Here is a 24,927-nt window from a genome sequence, read left to right as displayed (position 1 = left end):
GACGTTCTATTGTATTTAATAAAATTTGTGTCATCATGAACCAAACAAAACATTTTATGTTTTAAAAACACACATCAAAACATAATTCGATAGTTCCCACCCAATTAAGTGCGGGTTTCCGAGCGGGTGCTGTACGTTTTGATGAAGATTGCTCAAGCGAGCACGCCGCGTGTACCTGTCGTTTGAAAAATTGTCTACTGGGCATTGTAGCCTAGCAGAGCCATCTAGCGGACACTAGTAGAAGCTTTTATTGCAGTTTTGTTGCAGTAGCACAAAGGGTTAGTTCATTCGCAACTTATTGTGATTTTATACAATGTCGTGCAATCATTGTAGTATTTGCAGCAATATATTCGTTTATTTTAAGGGGTTTTCTTATATTTCACCTTTGCTATGCACTCCCAATTACAAATTCCACAATTTTAAGTTTGACAATTGACCTGATTGACGTTTGTTTAATTTATCTGTCACTTGGTAAGATCACACAACTCACCCACTGTCCAGCTGCTACGCGATTCCGTCTTTTATTTACAAAGGAAAAACTTCACGCCTGCTGCGAGCTAAGTCTGAATCGGAAAAGCACAGAACGCACGGAAATTTGTTCATTTCGTCCCAGTGCCCGAAGCGGTCGTGCCAGGAAAATCGTGTACCACGCGTGCGAATTCCTTCTCGGTCGTTTTACCGTAGTGCCAAGTGAACCGCGAACTTTCCCCTACTCCCCCATTCGCTCACGACCGTTTTCTGATAATCGGTCGTGCAAAAGGGGTCGCAAAGAACACAGCAAAAAAGAGCGACCACAATCCCATCCAAGTGTGCGTGCGTGTGTACTGTGTGTGTGTGTATGTTGTGCGCGGTAAACAAGACATTTGTTTTGTTTATCAGCACCATCCCGAAAAAAAGGAACAGAAACACACGCACACACTCACTCACTCATACAGACACAAGTTTCGCGCGTTGCCCCGCGTGAACGGTACTGCTGCGTAGCAGACAAAAGCCACTTCCGTAGTTTTGCGTATTGCCCTCGCCGTCGCCGTAGTGTCGTCGTCATCAGCTCGCTGCTGCTCGCTGGTGGTAGTGATTTCCAATCGTTCCCATTAGCCCCCCACGTGCGCATCGCCGTAATTCGCGATTTTGCGTATCCTTGGAAGCATCCGCCAGCAGCATCTTCTCCGTCTGTGTGCAAGTGTGTGCGCGCGCGCGCGCTCGTGTGTGTTAAGTTACTTCTTCGTGCCACATCACGCACAGCTTACATCGTCCGCAGCCGCAACAGCATCGTCGTGTGTTTTGCGTACGCGCTAGCGCTTCCAGACCGTCACCGTCAATGTACAGCAGCAAGGATGAATTGCGAAATACTACCGCAGGACATCCAATCGCTATTGGAATACTTCGCCAAGAACATGTACCGCGCGAAGGATTGTGAAAATGTACGTATCGGAGCCTTCCTGTACCACCGTACCGTCTGTAATATGGTGCGACATTGTTGCGCCTTCGCTCGCGCAGTTGGCCCACGTGGATAGCATCGATGGGTGCAAGGGGTGGTGCAAGGGGCGGTGAGCTATAAGCTGCAAAACGAGTGCAGAAAAAACGAGGGTCGTAAACAGTGGCGCTAACCCAGCCGGCCAAAGAAGAACCCCAGCAGTGGGAGCAGCCATCCCACCCTAACCTATTCACCCACATTTCCTAGTGACGTTGACGTTTTATCATCAAATGGTCGCCCCCAGCTCCCTGTCCCTGAAGTGGGGCGTTGTTGATGTTGCATGTGCACACTTATTTTGATTCTTATTTTTCGTTGCCTCTTCCACTCTTCCATCAACCGCGGGCGAAGTTGAAGCGATAAGCGCGGTGCCAGCGCACAAACCCTACGCAAAGACCTTGCAGGCGCCACCGTCCTTGTGCGGTATCTCCCCCTCCGCCCTCCCGGGTCCACTCCCGCGCGCTTGCCACTGTATTGGTGATCCCACGGGAATCGTGAATAACATCAAAATAGACAACATGTCAGGAACGAGAGAAGGGAACGTGGGGAGGAATGTTGTGAAACGTTGTCTGATTTGTGTGTGCTCTCGATCAAAGCAACCCAACACCGCGATACAAACACACACACACACACATGCATAAACACGTTGTACAATCCATACAAGAGTGAGAGGTGTAGGTAATTTGTAACAGTAGTGCGCTCTCGCTTTCTCACACGTGCACATGGTTTACTACGCGCTTAAGTAACAACCTAGCGGCGCAGGTTGGTGCGAATCGCGGATTTCCAATCTAGCGCAGTGGGCGTTAAAGGAGGAAGAACCGGGTGGGAATGTAGTGGGGAAGCAGGAAATCGCGGAACAGTGCGGAAATGATATTCTTAGTCTCTTAGTGTATGTGTGTAACAAACAAAAGCGAAACCGTATCCGCCACAGAAGAGAAAGAGAGAAAGAGCGTGCGAACCAACAAAATAAGAAGAAGAAGAAGGAGAAAGGCCAGACACCATACAACAATTTCGTTTCTTCTCTGCTCTTTGTTGCAGTCCCTCCCCCCCCCCCCCACACCCCTCGCGCCCTATACACTATCTCAGTCGGTGCTGGGTGCTTTGTGTGTTTGGGGGACACGTTATGGGGTTGTTATTTTTATCCAAAAGACGCGCCACATCATCACCCTCTGCTTCGATCGCGGGTGTCTCGCCCCTCGTCGAAGAGTCTGTTATGGCCTGTTATGGGGTGTACAGGTAGCCGCTTTTCCCTTTAAACTCGATCTCGCGCGTGTGTGTGTGTGTGTGTGTGGCGGGGGAGGCTTTAATTTAATTTTCATTTGAAGGACATTTCCCGGGCAAAGGGAGTTTTCCAAGCATTCTCCGGAGACCGGAACCAACACCAGCTGTTATTGTCGCTGACCTTTCCCGGTATTGGACCTTTCCCGGACTAGTATTGCAGTTGGAAGGCTTTTCTAATTTAGATTATTCTTTATTACGCTTTTGTCTCCAATTGGGACTGTGGGAGCTGGGGCGTGTGAGAAACCATCAGCAAATCAAGTAGTCGTTGACGATGCATATGTGTCTGAACAGCAACAAGTAGTCAATCGTCACACGGAGCAATTGAATGTGGTTCATGAAACAGAATTATTACAGAAAAGTGGGCAGTATTTTAGTGAAAATGTGATAGCTCAGATTTATTGATTTGTAGGTAAAAAGCACAGTTAAAAGCACCAATAAGAAAACTTATGTGTGTGAAAATGGATTGTTTAGATGTGCAATAAGGTTTTATTCAAAGCCATTTGGATGGTCAAACCACAACATGTGTGGTCTGATATAAGCAGGAACCTACATTTTTGAACGATTAAACAAGAAGAGCTTCTAATTTTACACGAAAAAAATTCATAATAGAATGGCAACATAGCTACAATAATGCCGGACAAATGGTAAACCATTGTCTGTGTATCAGTGCGTTTTACATTGCAAGTATGCTACTATGGTTACAGGGTTTGTCAGTAGTTCTCATAGCAGTGGGACACTTTATTGACGCTTTCTTCCTTGCAATTAACTTAATGTAATTAGAATTGGGCTCTGTAGCACTCTTGTTGGACGAATCCAGTAAGAATTTCGAAGGAGCCTATCCAATTTCCGTCATATGAATTTCACTTCTCTATAAGAAAGAGTCAAAGAGGTGTCCCACAATTATGAGAACCCTTGGAAAACCCTGTATGGCTGTTTAACAGTGGATCTGATCAATCCAGAGAATACGGATAAATGTTAGGTGCCTTTGTCTTGTCGCTCCTTATTGCGCAACGGAAATGTTCTGTTCCATATAAATGCGTAATTATTATTTATTTATTTAATCCAATCCAATTGGGGCCTAATTGAAGATTTGGAAAAAGAAACTGTGTACAATAATCATTACAATTTACAAGATTTACAAATTAGATTAAGATAAATACTAGATAAAGTAATAGAATAATCATGCATAAAATGTTTCTATTATCTACATTAACATATGACAACGAACTAACATTGGAATATAAATTAAATCACACATTTTCTCATATTACTTCCCGTGCATGTCGCAATGTTATTTGTTTACATCGCAATTCATTTTCTGCCCACGTTAGATTGGCTGTGCGGGAAAGGTGGTGGGAGCAAGGCGACACGCTAACGGTTGTGTTAAAATGTGTGTAAACAGTTCTATTTAAAAACATTCACTTTTTAACCGATAAATCGCCGGTTTTGTAAATGGGACAGCTGACACGAAGTAAAAAAAGGGCTTACCAAATTAACAGCTTTGCGGTTGTTTTGATTAGTCGCTACGGTTACTCTGGTTGAATTGTTGCACCCGGGTCGATTGCTACGATTGGGCAAACAGTGCCGCTGTATGAAGGAAATCAAGCCCGACACTCTTTCGACCGCATTCCCACACGCCAAATCATTTTCACCCGTTCGCGCAACGAAGCCTTGCGTGTCGTCTGCACGCGATTGAAAGTAGCGCCACTTTCCCGTACGCAAGTTGTTTGATCGCTTGTCTTTTTTTCCCCCGTTCCAGGGCAATGACGTTATGCATCGGTGTAACGTACTACTCCAGCAGGACTACAGTGTGATCGAGATCAGCAACAGTACCGGTGAACTATCCTCGCACTATCCCAGCACCCTGCTGATACCGGAGTACGAGTACAAAAGTCTCTCCAGCAGTGGCAGCGCGGGCATCAACAATACTCAGGCACCAACCTATGCCGCCGGTGGTCCGAACAATGGATACGCCAGCATCAATGATTATCTTACCCGCACGGGACAGCAGCCACAAACGCCGCAGCAGCAGCAAACTTCCGTACCAACTGCCGCTCCAGGGCAGCAGCAGCAGCAGCAGCAGCAAACCATCTACGAGACGACATACGATGGCAACAAGCTGCGCGATCTTATTAACAAGGCACGGTTTGCCCGCTGCCGGGCCCGGTTTCCGCTGCCGGTCATACTGTACAAGGGCAAGTACATCTGCCGGTCGGCCACGCTGTCCGGTGGGCCGGAGATTTACGGACGGTCCGGGTTAGATTACCTCTTCTATAGCCTAGACTCAACTGCTACCTCACCGACGTTAGATGGTAAGCATTGTGTGTGCGCAAGCCTCCTCCACATATTGATTCTTTCACATCTTGCCTTGCAGAGGAAGCGTACGAAGCGCGCGAAACGTCACTGCCGGAGGACACGTTCGAGGAACCGATCACGAACAGCGACTGGCAGCTGTTCGACCGGGTGCGCAGCCAGGACATAAAGCTGCTGAAAACGCTAAACGTCGGCACGATCGTCGACTTTATGGTGGAGAAGAAGAAGGTAAAGTTCGGCATGAACGTGACCTCGTCGGAGAAGGTGGACAAGGAGAACCGGTACGCCGAGTTCAAGATCGTCTCGCTGCCGTACCCGGGCTGCGAGTTTTTCCGCGACTACCGCGACAACAACTACTCCGGCGAGGGGCTCGTCTTCGACTGGTCGCAGGCACACGTGGACGCGAACATTGGCGTGCCGGACGATACGGTGGCGGCCCAGCTCCAGATCGACTGGGACAATTACAAGGACTGGGATCTGGTGAAGATCACGCAGAACTACCTGAAGCTGTTGCTGCGCTACCTGCAGGACAGCAGCTCCGGGTTGCTCATCCACTGCATCAGCGGCTGGGACCGGACGCCACTGTTCGTGTCGCTGTTGCGCCTGTCGCTGTGGGCCGACGGTGCCATCCACCAGTCGCTGAGTGCGGCCCAGATCCTTTACTTTACCATCGCGTACGATTGGCTGCTGTTCGGGCACAATCTGCCCGACCGGCTCAACAAGGGCGAGGTGATATTTTTCTTCTGCTTCTACGCCTTAAAGTATATTGCCGAGGATGAGTACAGCATTTTGGGGCAGCGGTACGTGGTGTGCACAATCTCAAAATGTACAGACAATCATTTTTTCCATTCTTTCCGTTCCCCATTTTTTTTTTTTAGATATAAAAGTAAGCATAGCAGCGGAAGCAGTAGCATAGGCGTGATACGGACGGACAGCGAATCAATGCTCGACGGTATACTGCTCGATGGGGAAAGTAGAGGCTCGAGCGTTTCCCTCAACTCGACCTGCAGCTGCCTGAGTGGGCGAAGCTCGTCCCAGCACGATACGCAAACGTGCATTAGTGTCGGTGGCAACGGTGCAATCAGTGGTGGTGGCAGCGGTGGTGGTATCAATGTTACGATCGGTGGTTCAAGCATCCAGCATCATGCAACGAGCGGTAGCCGGCCAATTGTCGGTGTGCACAACTCGCACGATGACAGTTTAAACGCGAGCAATGGGTAAGAAAGTGGTGCCATAGGGATTGGAGTCGAGGATGTTCATTAGGCTCTGGTCGGAGAGTATTGGCCAAATAATTGGGATTAGCGCGAGAGTTCGGCTTTTTGAGTTAGAGAGCAGGTATTAGACACACCAAGCACGTGTTTTCATGTTTTTTTAGGCGTTTGTGTAGCGAGTTATTTCATTTCAATTATCACTTTCTCTACCCTTTTCACTTTAGTTTAAAGATGAACTCGAAAGGTTCGATACTTTTGTTTAGACGTGTCTCATTATCAAAATCAACATACGAAGATAACGCGTTTGTGACTCGCTTTAGATTCTTTTAAATTTAGAGTAGCCTTATCCACTCTCTTTCTCGCTCACTCTCTGCCGGCCTAGACGAGCTATCCCTTCACACACACGTGTATTTGTATTCTTTTTTGTTTACCCTTTTTTTATTTCTTCATCGCTTTCACGCATTGTGATCACGCTATTCTTTTTCTTCTTCCTTTTCTCGCTCTCTTATCCATCACACCACACATTTATCCGGTTCCCAACTTCCTTGCCTTCACGTTACCTTCCCTTTCCCCCCCGATAGCAATGGCTGGTTAGCGCATAGTCACGATAGTAATAGCAGTATTGGATGCATATCGAACGATAGTACTACTAATCTCAGTAATCATTGCGCTTGGTCACCGCAACCGAACAGGTTAGTAGCACAACCACCCTCCGCCCCTTTTTCTTCGTCTCTTGTTTGTTGTATTTGTTGTTTGTGCCTGTCTCGCGCGTGTTTCCCCTTTCAAAATTTATAAACAACCGCGTACCGGCAAAAGTCTATGCTTTCTACGATCTTATGTTATGATCATTATGTATCGCGTACCAAAACAGTCCTTTCTTTTGGAACGCATTAGTGCAACAATTTAGTGCGTTAATGCTACCTTAAAAGAGCTTTTGCTTTCTTTCTTTCTTTCCCCCTCCGTGTAAAATTTTGTAGAATTGTTTCGTTTGGTTTTTTATATGATATATTTTCATTTGCTTTATAGAACTAGTCCCGTCTCAGTGCCGGTGGCGAGCCGATTAAGACAGCGTCAGGAGTCAACGTCCTCCCTGTCCGTCGGCAGCTGGCAGATGATATCTGGCACCGGCAGCCTTCGCAGCACGGACTCGGCCACGGAATTGCACCATGCTGCCAGCCAACACCAGCCGCACCATCATCATCATCACCATAACCACCACCACCACCATCATCACCATAATAATCATCATCAGCAGCAGCAACAGCAGCAACAACAACACCAGCCACAGTTCCACAATGTATATAGCAATAACGTTTACGGCAACAGCCATGCTGTCGGTGGCGGAACAATATCCTCAGACACGATCGCCACCACGCCGAATGCGAATCAGCACCTGCTTCATGGCGTAGGACATACAGCTGGCCAACCTCCTCCTCCTCCTTCTGGGCCACCTCATCTGCACCCGATGCAACAATCGCAAGACTCGAGCTGCTGCACGCTGCTCGACGACGAATGTTTCAGCTCGTCCTACAGTCACGATTTCTACGCAATGTAAGTGTGCTGCGCATAACCACGTGGCGTGCGCTCTATAGCTTTAACCCGTTTGGCTTTATGTCTTTCTTTCGTTTTTTTGCGCAATTTGCAGGCGTCGTGAACGGCTGAATCAAGTGCGAACATTGTTCTACAACTGCTACTACTCGACAATCGCATTCAAATTCAAATCCGTACCGGACTCGGCGCTCGGCAGCCTGCTCGGGAACTTTGCGGAGAAGGTAGGACTTGCCCACCGGACCTCGGTTTAGTGTACCAACTGTCGACTGTCGTTCCACACTCAGTGACTCAGTGCTGCCTCCTGCCCATGCCTAAAGCGCTCCATAAATACGTACTGTTGCGGGAGCTTTAGCTAGTTAGATTTTGCAAAACGAAAAGAACAAATACCGCCGACGACGGGTGGTGCTGCAGATGAAGTGACGAGGAGAATGTTTGTCTTCCACCACGCGGCTGTGCTGGAATTGATTTTTTTTTCGTTTGTTTTTTTTTCATTCCCATCCCTTGCTATTTGTTAATCTTTTTTTCTGTTCAGAATTTTTATCATAAAATTAATAATACCTATCCTACGAGAATTATACAGCGAAAGGACGTTGGTGTGTGCGTGCGCGCGCCCTTGCTAACGAAAACGGCGCCGGGAAAGAATTTGTTGTTTTGGTTCGAAATAAAGCGCAAAACTGTGACTGCAGAAAGTGATGTTCGGTTCGGGGAGGGGTTAGAGCATTTGGATTTTCTATCGGATATAATAATATACTCAAATAACAGGGCAAATTGATTCTTGACACATTTTTTTTTGTGACATGGTAACGGTTTTTTGGTGGAGGTTTTGATTTGATTTGAAAGAAATTGGGTAACTTGGCAACACTGTCACCAAGCTGCCCGAACCAACAACACTGCACTGTCAGCTGAAAATTGCTGAACAGTACACTGCCAGCAAGTGTGCCAAGCGGCCTGTTTTCGTAGTAGCGTCCCTTCGATACAGACAACTGCGATTGAAATTGGCTTTCGACGTGCATAAACTCAGCTCCATACATCATGTCCGACCTAAAACAGTGCCCGTTCGAGGTGACGCATCTGATCGAGGGCAAATCGTTCGCAATGCATATCGTCAAGTGCCAACGACAACATCCGGACATCAAACTGGCCCGATGCCATCTCGACACGTCCCACCTGATGCGGGAGGAGGAGCTGCAGCAACACATGAAGACGTGCACGAGCCGTGGCCAGCTGGATGCGTACAAGTACAGCCTCACGACGGGGGCCGCTAGCCGTGTATCGAGCCTGCCCGATCCGGCCGACGATCTCATCATCAACACAACCGAACCGATCATACGAAGAGGAGGAGGAGCCGGCGGCGGCGGCGGTCGTGGTCGTGGCCGCGGTGGCACTACCAGCACAACGGTCGGACGGACGTTGCTGGACGATACCGAGTGTTGGGACGATTCGGACTGCAAGGCGTACGATCCGCTGGAAAGCTGCCGAGCGAAAAAGAACGAAAATGCAGCCTTTATCACACCGAAGATAAATCAGTTTGTGGAGCAACGAACGGCAGCCGCTGTGCTGAAGAACGACAGCGGGACGAAGCGAGAACCAACCTCGGACGAAGAATTCGGTAGCAGTGCACTGAACGAGCGCCAGAATGATCTTGAACAGTTTGGGCTGCGACGAAACGCTTCACACGGCGCGAATGCTGGAAGAGTTGTCAGTGGCCGGTTTGGCGAAATGAAGCAAGAACCAGGTAGCTCGGGAAGCAGGGAACGTGATGATAGACATTCCGGAGAGCGGTCCAACTCTCGCAGCGGGTATGAAGCGGGTGAACGGAACCCGTACAGTAGACGATCGGATATCGGTGGGTATCACGATCGAGAGCGGCACGGATACGATCGTCGTAGCGATGGATATTCGAACAGAGACCGGTACGACAGTCGGCACCGTAGGGATGGGTATGATTCGGAATCTAGGAGCTCTCGAGGATACGGTCGAAATGACGATGATGGTTCCCGCAACCGGGGACATGGCAACGATAGGTACCAGCCGTACGGAGGTAGCTCCTATCGATCGCACAGAACGAGTGATTCCACCGAACGAGGTAGTGACTATTCTGCGAAATATCCAAACCACGAACGTGACCATTAATTTTAACGAAAAATCTGAACTGAAATAATGCTGTTAGCGGTACGACTTAGCATAGAACAATGTACAATGAAGGAAATGAATGGAATTATTTTTGCGAATAAACATGCAACGGAAATTGCAAACGCTATCGTAGCAGCCGTAGTCAAATACTCTTCTGTCTGGCAACACTGCTATCAAACGGAGTTTGACACGTCTGCTGGCTGTCAATTCGGAAGTTCCAAAAGCGAGTGGAAAAAACATCCCTGTTCGTGATTCGACGAGGTGAGTTTTTATCGCAATTTACTCTATTAATTTGTGGATTTTACTTATTTTAAAGGCACGGCGATTATACGTATGCAGTGTGTAACTTTCTCCCGTTGTGTCTTGCTAAAGAAAAGCTACAAAATGCCGTATTTCGTGGTGTATTTCATAGCGTATTCGGCCGCAAGACAGTGACGTTACATCACAGTTGCTTTATTTTGATGCTGCACCAAACGAGAGACTTGCATCCTTGGGAAACAAACAAATTTGTTTAATTGTAGCTTACCATTTCACGTTTTCCACCCCGTTGGTTTTCCGTTCCAGCCAGTCATCCCAGCAAAAGCTAGCAAAAGATGTCTCTTGGACCGTTCTTCCGCTCACCGTTCACCGACCTGACCGCGTCGATGGTCAACTTCCAGCAGTACGACAAGTGCGGCGAGCTGGAGATGGCTTCGATCGACTGCCTCGAAGCGTACGGTACTGTGCGCGGTGCGAAGAAGTGTGCCGATCTGCTGGCCGACTTCCAGGAGTGCGCGTTCATGACGAAACAGATCGCTAGATTCCGGGTATGTAAACAAACCCTTCCTTCTGGAGGGGCTTAGCCATCGAAGTGCCTGTTAAAATGAAATGGTCTTCCCCGAACTGTCTTTGTTCCCATAGGCAATGCGAATGGAAAGACATCGTCAGGGATGGAACGGTGAGCGCAAGGGTGATGGATATTACGCACCACCGCCGCGTGTCGATGCCTACTAGAGAGTGCGTTAGCTGTGAGCACATCCGCAGCCCGGGAGGCACCACCACTAGAGGAATCCGCCTATTCCTTGTAAATTAATATTGAAATACATTCATCCGTTATATAGACAATTTCGGGAATTGTTTCCAAAAACCGATGATTACATATAAATCTTGAAACGATTATGGAATATCTAAAGATCAATATTAATCTTCAAAGATTCATGAATCGTTGAAAAGCTCGGAAAACGTCAGCGGTCGCAATTTTCATCGTACGTGTAGTAGTAGTCTAAGCACGAAGACGCCCTGGAACACGACCAATAAGCGTTCTGCAATAGTGGGTTGCAAACATGGGTTTAGGATACATCCCAGAACCCTTATGGTTTGGTGATGTGTTCCAGGATTGGAATGCATTCAGGATTTGTTTTAGGACTCGCATGACTTTTGGATAAGCTTTTAAGCTGGTATGTATAGGTGCAGGTTCAGTTCCACGACCAATACGGGTTCAGGAATAGCTCCAGGGCCTGTATTGGACAGGATCAGTTTCACGAACGGTATGGATTGAGAATCACTACCAGGAATGGCACTAGATTAAGTATCAGTTCTAGGACCTGGAACTTAATTCGAGATCAATTTTTGGGCCATAGTGGTTCCCCAGTTTCTCGTAATGTGTCCCGTGCATTGTAGCCCCTCCTAGGACTTCGATTATTTAAAAAATAACCCTTTTTTGCGGCACCCAGGATGAATCTTCAGATTAATTGTTTCTTCAATGGTCATTGTTACCGTTTTGCAGCAGCGGGTCATCAACAGAAAGAACAAAACAAAACACAAAACAAAAACAGCACATTCTGTGTTTGTGGTTCATTTTTAATGTTTCTTTTTTTCTCATTCTTTTCTGCACTCCTTTCTCAAGGGATGAATATCGGGGGGGAGATTATGATATTTTTTGTCGAAATATGGTGGTGTTCTGAATGAAATGTGTACCAAACGGTTCTTAAAATCTTCCTGGCCTTTGCCCTTAAACACTGTTCCGGGGAATTGCGTGAAGTATTATTATTTGTTTGAATCAAAACGGGCGTCGCCGCGCTCATAATTATTGACTTTCACAGGTGTGGGCAGTCCTTAGTATCGTGTGGATCTTAAATTAGCAAACCAGAAAAAAAAGTATAATTGTAAAAAAAGTCTGTCTATTTTGACCATCGAAAGGGAGAGTGTGTCCTCCTACCCTTGCTGCACTTTACACACAAGATACACCTGACACCTGACTGAAGAATCTCTATTATCTCTCTGGCTGCAACGCTCTAGGCTCTAGTTTGTTCTCTTAAGCCACACTAAACACGATGTTGTTTCAGTTTATTATCATCCTTTATATGGCTCGCTCGCTCTTTTTCTTCCTCTCTCGCTTTAACTCACACACACACAAACGCGGTATCTTGTGTCGCTATGTTCTCCACGATGATGATGACGATGATGACTAACGATGATCATGTTCTGTTCTTTTCGATGTCATTTCCATGCACCACATCTAACTCGATTTCCGCCAAAGTGTGTGACTCCTCTCATGCTATGCAAATAGTTGCTCGTTCCTTTCTGTGTTCCAATGGTCAGTATTGTTTTTAACACTAAACAAACGCACAATATAATATGCAACGGGACAGGACTGTGTGACACACTTCACTAAATGAGCCACAACCACAAACAAGAGCACACACACATACACACTGGATACATAACAGGCATAAGACAAAACACCTCCATTCCAGCAAAAGATCGACGCGTTTTCCTTTTCGCGTGTGTGGAAAGGAATTTCCTCATGCTCCGACCCTGCGGATATCAAAGGTAGGTAAAGGATGTTGCGCCTACTAGATACTCCCAAACACGATCACAATGCGTTTCCCTTTTGTGACGTACAGATGACCCCCCCCTGATTGATGTGACTTTGTATCCAGTGTGTCTGTGCTCCCCTATATCTGTGGTAGGCTGCGCTACCGGCTTTTGCTTTGAATCTTTTACGTACACAATCTCTTACTCCCTCTCGGTCTATGACTCACCCTCAATTTTCTCTTATTGCTAGAAACAATTACACACTTTCCATTTTCCTAATGCTTCGACCGTCGTCCGCGTGCCATGCGTGCTGGCTTTCCTCACATGCTCATTTTTTATCTTAAACCGTAATGCACCGCGCGTTGCTTTTCTTCCTCTCACTGTTCTTCTGCATACATCGGATCGAATGATGATAGTAAGGTAGAGAGCGCAAGCTGAACCGCCGATCGATCGCAGACCAATCGAGTCCAAACTAGCCTATCCCCGGACGTCGATGGAATGGAAAGCCATTTCATCTTCGCCCAGTTCCACCGAAGATCGAAGAAGGATGCTTATTACGAGACATTGTTGTTGACGTTGTTGCTGTTGCGGTGATTACTGCTGCTGCTGCTGCTGCTGCTGCTAACGGTGGGAATGATGCTCACCGTTCTACTTTAGCTTGGCATAGAAGTCAACCTGATCGTTGAACCAACTATAGTACTGAGCAGCAGCCTGTTGGGTACTGTTGAAGGCTTTTCCCAAGCTTTCCATGGAAAGTTTCCCACTGTATCGAAAGATAAGAAGAAGAAAAAAGTTATCCTTCATTGATTTTATGCAATACAGGCTTCTAAAACTGAATAAAATAATAATGAAAAAAATACTTATTTTAAAGCATTATTTGTCATGAATTGTACAATCAGTTTGGTAAGAAAAAGCAATATAAAACAAAACTTTACAATATAAACTCAATTAAAATGAAACAAATAATGTATAATAATATAAATAACATATAAAGAGAACAAAGCTACAATAAAAAATAAATAATTAAAAATAGAACGATACGATTGCGATCGAACCTGACGTTACGAACATATGATAAACGATAATGGTTAAGAGAATTTACATATTCATAGCGTTATGAATTACACTGACATCATAAATGATTATTTGTTAATTAACTATTCCTTGGAAAGAGTTAATATAACCGATAAATGAATTTGGGCAACAGCAAATCCTTGTGAACATTGACAAATCCCTGTACACCACACCCCTTACACTTACACAAACACCTGTGTCTTGAAGAACTCGAACGTGTGCTTGTACGCATTGGACGCAAACGTGCTCACGGTGTCACAGAACGCGCATGATGCATCACCGATCTTCTTCGGCAGTCCCGGTGCGTACTGTTCAATCTGAAGCAAAAAAAAAGGAGCAAAATACAATGAATTTACAGCACACACACACACACCAGGCACACAGAAGAGGAGTAAGGGAGGGATACTTACGAAATCAGCCACCACTGGGAGCTTCTGCTCGGCTAGCAGCTTCATGTTGGCGAAGCCCTTCTTCGTACCATTCCAGAGAACTTTGCCAAAATCTATCGAAAATTCTACGTATGGTCCAAGGGCCTGCAAGTGAACGAAAACAGGAAAAAGGACATAATTAAATGCATATACACATCGATCCCACTGCTCACTCTGCTTACCTTGCTGGTGGCTTGATAGTACACCGGTACGTTCGTTTCGGCCCACTTGTAACCGCGGGCACTGTACTTCATCGTGCAGGTCCACGCATCCTGTACCGCCGGCAGCAGTCCGGCCTGCTTCAGCGTCTGCCCGGTGAACGAAGCCTCGAACTTGCCGCCGGCCCGGTACGTGTCATAGCCTATGAGTGCGCCCGTCACGCCGAACAGCAGGAATGTGGCCAGCAGGAAGCTGCAGAGGACGGAAGTGACCGAGGAAGAAGATTTGCTGTTCACCTTTGACGATTGCTTCTTCTTCGATTTGCCCTGCACTTCCTGTAGGGATGAACAGAAATACCAAAAAACATATTTAGTAAAGTGCTTTTCATTTTTAAATTATAAAATAAATTTGTTTTTTCATTAAACAGAACTAAATCTTCCCGATGAATCCTGAACGTCAATTACCTTCTTCTGGTTTTGGTTTTGGTTAGCAGCGTTCTGCGGCTTCTGTTTTTGGGCTTTCTTGTCAGCGGACGACTTCGGGGCCATTTTTAAATAGGTGTGCTTTTTTTGCTTTCTTACAAGTTATAGGTAAATAATAATTCGATGCACCCTTCGTTCCTTTGATGGGATGTATAGACAATACCAGTTGTGGGGTTGTTTTTGTTACACTTTACACTTTACACTTTGAATAGTTTAGCCACGGGGGGTACGATCAGTAGGGAGGAGATCGTTCCTCAGACACGACACTTTACACACACACACACACACACAAGAGGATGTATGGAATGTACAATCACGACCAAGACAGGGAATGCAACTATTGTGGAGAGGAAAACAAAGCAATGACGGTTATCGAACGGTTTGTGCACGGACACTGATAGGGAATAACACCCAATAGAATCTGAATTGGTTTCCTATCGAAAGCAAAGGATTCACGCGGTAAACCGTGCGCTAAAAGTTGTTCTAAAATTGCCTTCTTTTCAGGCCAAATACTGCCCCTCTGTCTGATCTGTCCGGTCGAGTTGAACAAACGAACTGACAGTGGATCTGTAAACGCTCCTTAGTCTACACCTGCACCAAACCACACCAAGCAGCAGCAGCAATAGTACCTAACGTGCAAATATGTTGCAAAAAAATCGAATCAAACCGATTAGCATCTAAAAAGGACGAGGTCTCTACATATGTGCATAAGATTCACTACTATCGTCTTATTGCGTACGCGCACGAGGTGAGCAAACAAAGGCGGAAGAGTGCGTGCGCTTGTGTGCCAAAGCTTCATGCTTCATCGAAAAGAGCATGAAGGTTTTCATTCACCATAACGTGCACCACCACCCCAGCAGCTTAGCTTTTGGAAGGATTATTTTTCTGGCCTCACCGCATCAATATCACAGTACAAAGTCGAGCGCCTTTATCGAATCAATGAACAGGGGCGGCAAGCGGAAACCATGAATGAAAGAATACGAATGGTGGTTGGTGTTGTTGTTGTGGGGGAGCTCGTGTTGCTATTACCCGAATCGGTTGCTAATAATTTTCCTATATGGCCCTCACTCCCGGCGGGAAGCAACCACAGGCGGCCAACGGGCCAGCACACGGCGCAACATATGTAGATCATTGTACAGCAGGCAGTAAGCAACACGCTTGTCTGGAATGCATGTACGAGCATGTAAAGAATGGTTTACATCTCTCAATGGAATGGTCGTCTTGTTTGCACTATTACAAATCGAACTTCTTGTGCTTTATTCTACGCCTTTCCTACACCTTTCTGTGTCCCTCCCCGTAGCGAACGCCCAAGCTTCAATGAAAAGTGCGTGTATAGCAAGACAGTTTATTTTTATCTGATTTCGATCTGATCAGAGCAATCTGCGAACGAATCAATCGATTCGATCATGCGCATTTCATCCCATCACGCATACGCAATTGTTGAAAAGATCAGCTAATATATACGCATAAAGTCCCAATATATCGTCAACGATTGAGAGGTGGAAACGATTTCACTACGTGCAATTACACACACACGCACGTTTACATCGCGCATCATTACGTAAGTGCGCCAAGGGCGTAAATTACGCCTAAAGCCACCCTACACACGTGCAGTACGGTGCGAACGCGCATATCTGTACGCAAAACCGGTACCGGGGAATTGTAATGAAGCAGCGATCGTGGCTGCATCGATCACTACTACTACCTACATCGTCCACAATAGTGATAAAAGCCACAATTAATACAATTTTTGCTGGTGGTGCTTTCGTTAATTTTGTACCAAGTACCAATTGTGCCTTTCTAAAAGATTCGCGTCATCCTTGCCCTAGAATTCGCCCCGCGTACCGGTAATGGTTCGAACCAAAAATCCAAAAACGAAAATACTTTTATTAACGACACTTGTTCAGACCAATTTTGGAGCACACACACACGTACAAGACACGGGGCGGCTGTGTGTGTTTGTCGATCGTTTGCGATTTTTCCTTTTGTCTGCAAGCTGTAACACCATGTCGTTGGCACTGCGGTTCTGACATCAATAAATCGGTGAAATCATCACTTTTATACTTCATTTCTTTCAGTTTCATTTTTTGTTGTAGGATGTTAACAAATAAAGCCTCTTATGTGAGTAAATGTTTGTAAATAAGCCTTTGAAATAAAAATCAACAAATGCCGTTGCAATTAACGCTTCTAGAACGTACCAGCAACGTGTCACACATAAGATAAATGCGTTAAATTCAACAACATTTCAATAGAAAAACTAACGTACGTTCAAAGCTTCTACCGGTTTTTACGTCCCTCTTTTTTACTGCTGTTTCTACCTCGATTTTCTGCCACGCGGCATTTCTATATTCGCCTGGCCTTTTGGTTAATTTATTGTGCCTTCGAATGCATAGAGGCCTGCGCAAATCATAGGCTTGTTATCAGTGCCACATGCCCACTTAGGGGCTCTTGCAGTTACGGGAATTGACCTTCCTAAAAAAAGCAGAACACCCCCTTCTTATCGCCCAACACCGTCGACGAAGGTGACAGGGTGGTGGTGTGTGGTTCGCGATGCAGTTCGCGACCATTCGGAAAAGGCCACATCACATTTTGGCGGCTGCGATAGGTGCGGAAAACAGCTGTTTTGGGCTGATATGGCTGAAATAAAGGAGGAGGGGAACTGCAGTTTTAGGTGCGTGGACAATAATAAAGTAATATCTCGATCTGATCGGACGATCGCCGATTTATGTTATCCAAGGCGATAAGTGTGGAGCAAAGGTTAGGATCTAGAGGATGCAATAAATCAAAGCAATGTAAGCGAAACGCTGGGTGCCTGGCCTGGACGCCACCACAGCCAGACCGCGTAAGTAAACAATCAACGCGTGACGCATGGCACAGTGCGTTCTGATTTGATCATCGCTTTTTTTGAATATGCCACTGCATCTTTTTGTGTGAATGCGTCCGGTAAAAAAACAGCTGTTTCAATGATCCGGTATGATGTCAGTGACTTAAAACAATCCACCGATGATGCGGAAGTTGCCTACGGGCCCCAGCAGAGTGTAGCAGGCCGTTCGGAAAGCAATTATGTCCACTGCACTTTCTAAATCAGTCTGCACGCATGCGCGCACCGGGCGGGCAGGGCAGGGAGGGGATGGAATAATTTCTGCATGCGAAATATCGTCACGTTCAGCCGGCTCTACGTAATGGCATTAGCCATTATCCAGGCCGCCCGGGTAAATGAGGTGCCGGAGCTTCCATCCAGCAGTACGATTTGGTCGATTTGGTGCTGCCGTCGTTTCACCACCGAAGCCGTGTTGTGTGTGTGTGTGCGTTGTGTGAGGTTTGCAAGCCGGCACACGAAAACGAAACAGAGAAAATCGCGACTTCAGCCACGGTGCGACCACGTTTGCAGGTAACATCGCCCCGTCACCCCGTCGATTACTTAACGGTACCTCTGTCTCCTTTCCCCTCTCTCTCTCACACACACTGCTAACGGAGCGCACGACAGCCACTTGAACTGCTGGCAGTTCCATTAGGAGTTTTGGAAAGATCGACAAACCAGTGGGTCCGTCTCCGTGGTGCCCCCCTTGGCGACAGGTTTTCCGTTTTTGGTTAACTATTTTGCCTCTTAGACTTGGTTCCTAAACATTCTACCTATGCAAGACGGTAGCGAGCGAGAGAGAAGACATACGAAGATAGGTGGGAAGTGTGAAGCAAGATTGTTCAACCCCCTTTCGTCGGCACGGAAACGGAGAGGATGACGATCAAGTAGCCGTTGGTTGTTTTTTTGTGTGGTGGCTGAGGCAGTCCACCGGTTTCTTTTGCCGGTTTGCACGGCCTGTCCCGATGATGCTGCGCGATCCTCTCGGGCGTGCGCGCGTCCGCGTGTGTGTGTGTGTGTGTGGGCAATGTGTAACCGTTACAATCGCGGTCGAGAGGGACTGGCCAGGCAAGAATGATCCAAACAAAAGCTTTCTTCTCTTCGCATTGAACCTATCATCTCCGAAATGAGTTGCTTTGACGGGACGGGGCACAGGGGGTCAGCAACCTTCCTGATTATCTGAGCTCAAGAGCAGTGTGTTGTGCATCGCTGCTACACAAGATAAACAGAAAGTGATAACGGGGATGCAACTGCTGAGGCCCGAAGCATCTCCCATAGTATGCTGGAGTGACGACGTTCTTCATTTGTCCATTTCAATGGGAGGTTAACGATTTGACGAATAGCATGGACATTTTTTGCTACTCTAGACACCATTAACCACTTTATTCCAGCTTCCTTAGCCCATATAGCAGAGTATTATGGTAGAAAGTGGAGCCAAGAAACGGATGAAGATGTGAAATCTCTGTCTGCCAGAAAAGCCGGTGAAACCTGGACGACCCCCCTCCGGCCGACGATTGTTACTCATTCTCACATGAAATTAACACAAATTCACCACCGTACAACACTCACTGGTACACACTGGGCGCAATTGCACCGCAGCGCTTCACAATGCACCACCCCCGGCTGGGTGTACGTGGTGAGGAAGTAGTGGCAATTGTACACGCAAACCATCACATTCCACATGTAACACACCATTTTCCGTGCATGTTGTGCATGTTTCGATCGCAAAGAAAAAGCAATACGATGATCATGTACTTGTGTGGCTCTGGTGGTGATGTGCCGCCTCTAGCCCGGCATAAGATGCAGCATGCAAGAGATTGGAAGCAGCCGGAAAGCGGTACACAGCCCGTCTGATTCTTGGCGTTTAAAATATTGTTTGTAGAGAAAGTTTGCTCACTGTCCTCTCGCGGCAGTGAGTACTCCGTGTACACGTCACTAGCCATCGGACACACTGGCTAGTGTGAATGTAATTTCAACGCTGAGAAGCAAAAAAAGGGAGATTAATTAAAAGCTATCCCTCTTGCTGCGCGAAATGTGCTTAGTTTAACCCCAAATTAAGGACATTCTCTGCTCGGAGATGCGTGTAAGAGTGAAAAAGATAAAAGCTAACGTTACACCCGTTTTGTGCCGAAACGGCGTGTAGAGACGGGAGTCGGAGCGGATCTTTTTTTTCATTTCATGGTAGCCCTTGTGAGCTCGTGTGGCGGGAGGGTTCAAGATGTATCGATTTTCTCCCTTCCAGCGAACGGCGACCCGTGAAGGGATGAACATTCTGCCGATAAGCTTTAGACCCCGCTGGGTAGTTTTGGGGCAGATCACACGCACCCGCTCCTCACATCTTTGCCTCCTTTTGTGCCTCTGGACACATTTTCACCGGATCCACTCGCCAGCTCGCGCGCACATACACACATACATATACAAGCACATAGCATCGGTGGCAACGTGTGTGCCATTTAGAAAGTGGTGGTACATTCGTGGCAGTTTGCTGTGATAGCATGCTCGCGGCGTCCTCCCCGGAAAGCGTTTTCAGTGTTCCATCGCCCTTGCTGTCTCCGCTTCGAGATGCTCTACACACGCAAGCACGCACGCACGCATACGCACACACACGCTCACGCACACACGCACGGACGTTCGCAGTCGTAGGCTGGGGGCACGGGGAGATTGGGCACAACCGCACACACATATACACACAAACACGGCAAAACGTTAGCACAGCTCGATCAATGAAAATTGCGGCCACGGAGTTACATCTCTCGCACACACGATGGGCTACTAGGGAGGAATCGTTCCACACACAGCCAGGGCGCACACATCACCATCATCGCGTCACACCCCGTTTCCACACACCTTTGTCTTTGCTGTTACGGCGGCGGCGTTCGAGCGGTTGTTTAACCCTGCCGCACCAACCAACCGAGCCAACGACCGCGAGGAGAGTAAAACCTGGGACAAAAATGTTTCGTGAGAGAAAAAAAAACCAACCGTAGCAACCGTGGCGGGTACACTAAAAACAAGCTAAACCTAGTAGTACTGTGTACAGGTAGTAGTTTTCCGTCGTGGAAGGTGTGAGTGTGTGAAGAAAAAATCGGCAACGACAAAATGCGTGGCTTCACGATGCACAAGCAGAAAATCAACTGTGAGGAGTGGGAAAAAAGGCTGTTAACGACCGATTGGGTTCGTTTGTGGGCCGGGACAAGACGGGGGGAAGCGGTGCGCACAAACCGTCGTGTTGTCAAAACGGCTTTCGCGTTGGCAGCCGCAGCTGTCACTGGATCGGTTTACATGCGATGGTTGAGGTCGGATCGAGCGTACTGTCGAACGGCTTTTGTACGCAGTTGGGGGATTTTGGGTTTGAAATTATTTAAAGAAATTTTAAGCGGAATTTTCATTAGCTTGAAAATATCAATTATAAAACAATTAATATTTTTGCTCTTTTACACACCCTAAATGCAATTTATACACATTTGGGTACTTTAGCAAGGACTGTGCATTAGTGGTGGGAGCTCGGAATCGGATCTACCCGATTCCGATTCCGTGGTCAGAATCAATTCTGGAGCCGATTCCGAAGCCGATTCCACAGTTGACTCCGGATCCGATTCCGAAGTCGGCTCCAGAACCGATTCCGCTATCAAAATCGGCTCCGGAATCGATATCGAACTTTGAATCGCAATTTTCCCCGGTAACGGACTCATGATTGACCCCAGAAATGGAATTAACTCCGCAAAGAGAATCTGTTCGTGAATTGAAATAAGAAATTTCAGAAGCGAAATTAGTCCGGGAATCTCCATGAGAATGAATAGTTTACAAGTAAATTTTGATTCTTTCCGGCTATCAATACGGACCATCACGGACTAACCGGATCATCATTGGACCCAAATGCCTACGCTTATAGAGATGCCGGAATCGACTCCGCTTCCAAGCCGATTCTGATTTAGGAATCAGTTCCGATTCCAGAGCCGATTTCGATTTTTCATCATTCATCACTACTGAGCATTACCTACAGTCTGTTCACCGGACCTATGTAGACCGTTATGAATGTGTAGGTCTCGTTAGAGAAAAGAAAAACTCCAATGAAAAACTTTTTTGTTCATTTGAAGAAATTTAAAATAACAGTGTTTGTAATAAATGGTAAGAAATGTTTGTTAAGAATAAACACTGTTTCATCAATATAACATAAGTAATGATATTTCACCTTACAAATGAGATGTAAAACGTGTCTTATAAAATAACCTTCAATTTCGGCGCTACAGATTGATTTAAAAATCATTACACTACCTACCTTTAGTATACTAGTAACCGATTCCAGGCCTTCGATTTTCTTCTTTGACTGCTGAAGCTCTTCGTTCAGTTTTTCCACGTCCGACAAAAACCGAATGAAATGGTCCTCACCTAATAGTTTGCTGCAGTTTTTCTGCGATGAAGTATCTGTTGAAGAAGAAATATCAAATAGGGCTTCTTCACATTGATTCCAACACCGTTAGAATGGTGCTTCCGTACTCACTCAGATAGCTCAGTATGGCGAGCGAAGTTTCCACATTACTCCGGTACAACCCTAACCAGACGGCAGCCGATTCAGGATCTTCCAACAGGCACAGTGCCAGTCCGTAGTAAATCATCTCCGGTCGCGTGATGAAGGAGACGTTCTTGAACAGCATCGTGAAGGTGGCCGATGCCTTCGGTGCGCTGAACACGTACCGTTCCACCAGCAGTTGAGCTGCCTCATCCAGTTCGCGGCACGCTTTGGGTTGCGTTGTCAGCGAGCTGAGGATCGTGAGGAACTCGCTGCCACCCAGCGTGAGTCTATAAATAAGCGCACAATGACGGAGTTAACAATCGGCCGGCTGCCAGACACGGAGAATCGGTTGTTTGGTACACAATCGACGGTCGCATGGAAGGATCGGGGCCTTTTTTGCTTAAGGGGGGGACTGGGAGTAGTTTAATGCTGAAGTTTATGGATTTGCTCCGATTTTTTTACAGGCATGGCGTAGTACCGCCGCCGCCTGCACCGTATTGTCATTCAATAAAAATACCAAACTCGGCAGCTGAACCATCTGAAATGTGATCTGCATTTCGTAATGAGCGGGACGGGTACAACAGGTTGCCGCTTCCGAAAACGGGCTTGACACACGGCGGTGACGCGATTGAGCAATCCGCGGCACGGCGTCAAAGGAACGGTTTCACATTAATCTCTTTTCTGTCGAAAGATTAATGTGCTAGGGCTTAGCGTGAGATACGGAGTGGCGGGAAGTCAATATTTTCCGACAATCGTACGTGATTGTATTATCAGGAAAAATAATCACAGTTTTTCAGTATTAAGAATAGATTCCGTTTGAATTAAAAAATTGATTTTGTTGTAAAATTGCACACCATGAATGAATGGATTAATTTTTGCTTTGTTCTTACCTATGTGCACGATGCAGTCGAAGGATACGCACGACGTAATCGCTCGTGAAACGGTTATAGTTTTTCAGCTCCATCACCGGCACCATGATGTCCTGCCACACCTTCAGCCCAACGTCCAGATCGTTGTACCCGCCCTGACCCAAGGCCCACAGCAGGCTCAGTCCAATGTTGTGCCGGTTCTGGTACGAATTTCGCAGTATCGCATTGCGAGCGAGATTATTAACACAGGCCGACGGATAGTGCATCGCGATCGCCTGCAGTATCACCTTGTGTCCGAGGTGGGGCAAACCCTTGTTCAGATCGCTGGCCAAATTAGACAGCGTCAGGTCGTAGAAATATTTCACATTCTCCTCGTTCGCCTTCCCAATACACTCATCAATCACCGTGCGCAGCGCGGTGGGCATCGTTTTGTACGGGTAGGTGGTCGGTTTGCTGCTGTACAGTGGGTCGGCGGCCGCATCGTCCACCCGCAGTTTGTCGTTCAGTATTCCAGTCAGTGCCTTCAGCAGCATCAGATGATTGTCCTTGAAGCTTACGTTCACGGCCGCAAGCTGGGAGTGCAGATCCGGCGCACTGATCGCACGTAAGGCCGCATCCAAGCTCCTGTACGTTTGCTTGGCCGGAGTCGCGCCCGATTCCGGTTCCCGTTGCTGATTGTTTTTGTTACTACCACCGCCCTGCTGTAGCGCCTGATCGCGTACAGGTGTCGCCGTCCGCTTGCCATTAACGGGTGCGAGCGTCTTTTTCGGGTCAGCCTTCGCACCGGCGTTGGCGTCCTTCAAACCGTTAAATTTCGCAAACACATCGTCCTTCACATCGCTGTACAGGGAGCAGATTTCATCCATGTCAACTAAAAATAAAGCCACCACAATCGACACGACACAGGATTAGGCCACGGGTACGCGTAGAATCAAGTGCTGTACGGCCACCGAATGATGCTGCTGCCGGTGTGTTACGGTATTGCACGGAAGCAAACTAGCGACTGAGCTGCAGCGTCCACGCATCCGACCGTGTAACCGGCAATCGAACGCACGCACGATCGGGCTAGGAACAGGGTGTGCATCAGCACAGTAGGCTGCCGGCAGAAAGGCCGGTACGACGGCGCTGTACGACGAATCGGCTCTATTCTCGATCACTAATTTTGCTCAGTTTGCCGCTTGCATCTAGCACGCCGCTGACAAAGAGTCAATCGTTCCAAACTTACCCATGTCTTCTATTTTTGGAGCACTCTCGGATCCATTCTGGGATTGCGTTTTTTTGTCTCCTCCCGTCTGTTTACGGGATTTCTTCTGTTTGCCAACAACCGCCCAGTCGGCAGCCATTATGCGGCCGGGGTTGATGGGTTTTTCTTCTTTTATTGTTTTGACCAAATTAAACGCGAAGCCTAATTAAATTAAACCCGATTGGCCGATTGAATGACCGGGATTGCACAAGAAACGAATAGCAGCTGAGGAGGGGAAGGGGGACGCCGTTTAACGCCGGGATGGAAGGATGCGTTGTGGGAAAGGTGAAAGCGATAACACAAACGCAACAAACAGGATAAAGAATAAAGAGATTTGCTATTCCCACCCGTTTACAGTTTACACGATTATCACAGACACAGGGGAATGGCGACTATTGCACCGAAATTCGACGGAAGTTTGTGCCACTCTGCACAGATATTGCAAGCGAAACAGCGGGTAGAACGAAAACGAAACACGAATTCACGGTTCGAAGCGGTGCACGATAGAAAACATACGTTTTGACAGCCGTTTGTTTTCCTGCGATA

The 24,927-nt window shown here is 47.0% G+C and overlaps 4 protein-coding genes across 7 annotated transcripts; 3 read left to right on the top strand and 1 right to left on the bottom strand.

Annotated features, from left to right (window-relative positions):
• The first annotated feature begins 439 nt into the window (after positions 1-439).
• On the top strand, positions 440-8,516 carry LOC1279242 (myotubularin-related protein 14). Of its 4 annotated transcripts, none has more exons than XM_061655346.1 (7): positions 440-1,421; positions 4,512-5,064; positions 5,127-5,865; positions 5,944-6,282; positions 6,858-6,968; positions 7,303-7,827; positions 7,922-8,516. In XM_061655346.1, exons 1-7 carry the CDS (start codon positions 1,335-1,337, stop codon positions 8,076-8,078), a joined length of 2,511 nt encoding a protein of 836 aa, XP_061511330.1. In that variant the 5' UTR covers positions 440-1,334; the 3' UTR covers positions 8,079-8,516. The 4 variants fall into 4 exon arrangements, with proteins under 4 accessions (XP_061511330.1, XP_061511331.1, XP_061511328.1 ...); XM_061655344.1 differs by having other exon boundaries at positions 471-2,707; XM_061655347.1 differs by lacking the exon at positions 6,858-6,968 and having other exon boundaries at positions 460-1,421.
• A 343-nt stretch (positions 8,517-8,859) lies between these two features.
• On the top strand, positions 8,860-10,092 carry LOC1279240 (uncharacterized). The gene has a single exon (XM_061655349.1). The coding sequence runs from the start codon at positions 8,860-8,862 to the stop codon at positions 9,958-9,960; it is 1,101 nt and encodes a 366-aa protein (XP_061511333.1). The 3' UTR covers positions 9,961-10,092.
• LOC1279239 (uncharacterized) lies at positions 10,081-11,064 on the top strand. The gene is made up of 3 exons (XM_318932.4): positions 10,081-10,221; positions 10,525-10,766; positions 10,861-11,064. The coding sequence occupies exons 2-3, from the start codon at positions 10,554-10,556 to the stop codon at positions 10,951-10,953; spliced, it is 306 nt and encodes a 101-aa protein (XP_318932.2). The 5' UTR covers positions 10,081-10,221; positions 10,525-10,553; the 3' UTR covers positions 10,954-11,064.
• A 714-nt stretch (positions 11,065-11,778) lies between these two features.
• Positions 11,779-24,900, bottom strand: LOC1279237 (transmembrane protein 214-A). Its single transcript, XM_318929.5, has 8 exons — positions 24,364-24,900; positions 23,160-24,009; positions 22,258-22,556; positions 22,036-22,181; positions 14,441-14,752; positions 14,241-14,363; positions 14,017-14,147; positions 11,779-13,519 (listed from the first exon to the last, which is right to left on the bottom strand). The coding sequence occupies exons 1-8, from the start codon at positions 24,479-24,481 to the stop codon at positions 13,405-13,407; spliced, it is 2,094 nt and encodes a 697-aa protein (XP_318929.5). The 5' UTR covers positions 24,482-24,900; the 3' UTR covers positions 11,779-13,404.
• Between the last annotated feature and the right edge of the window lie 27 nt (positions 24,901-24,927).

This window comes from Anopheles gambiae, chromosome 3 (assembly GCF_943734735.2).
Source record: "Anopheles gambiae chromosome 3, idAnoGambNW_F1_1, whole genome shotgun sequence".
Lineage (NCBI taxonomy): Eukaryota > Metazoa > Arthropoda > Insecta > Diptera > Culicidae > Anopheles > Anopheles gambiae.
This window is presented reverse-complemented; position numbering and strand designations above follow the sequence as displayed.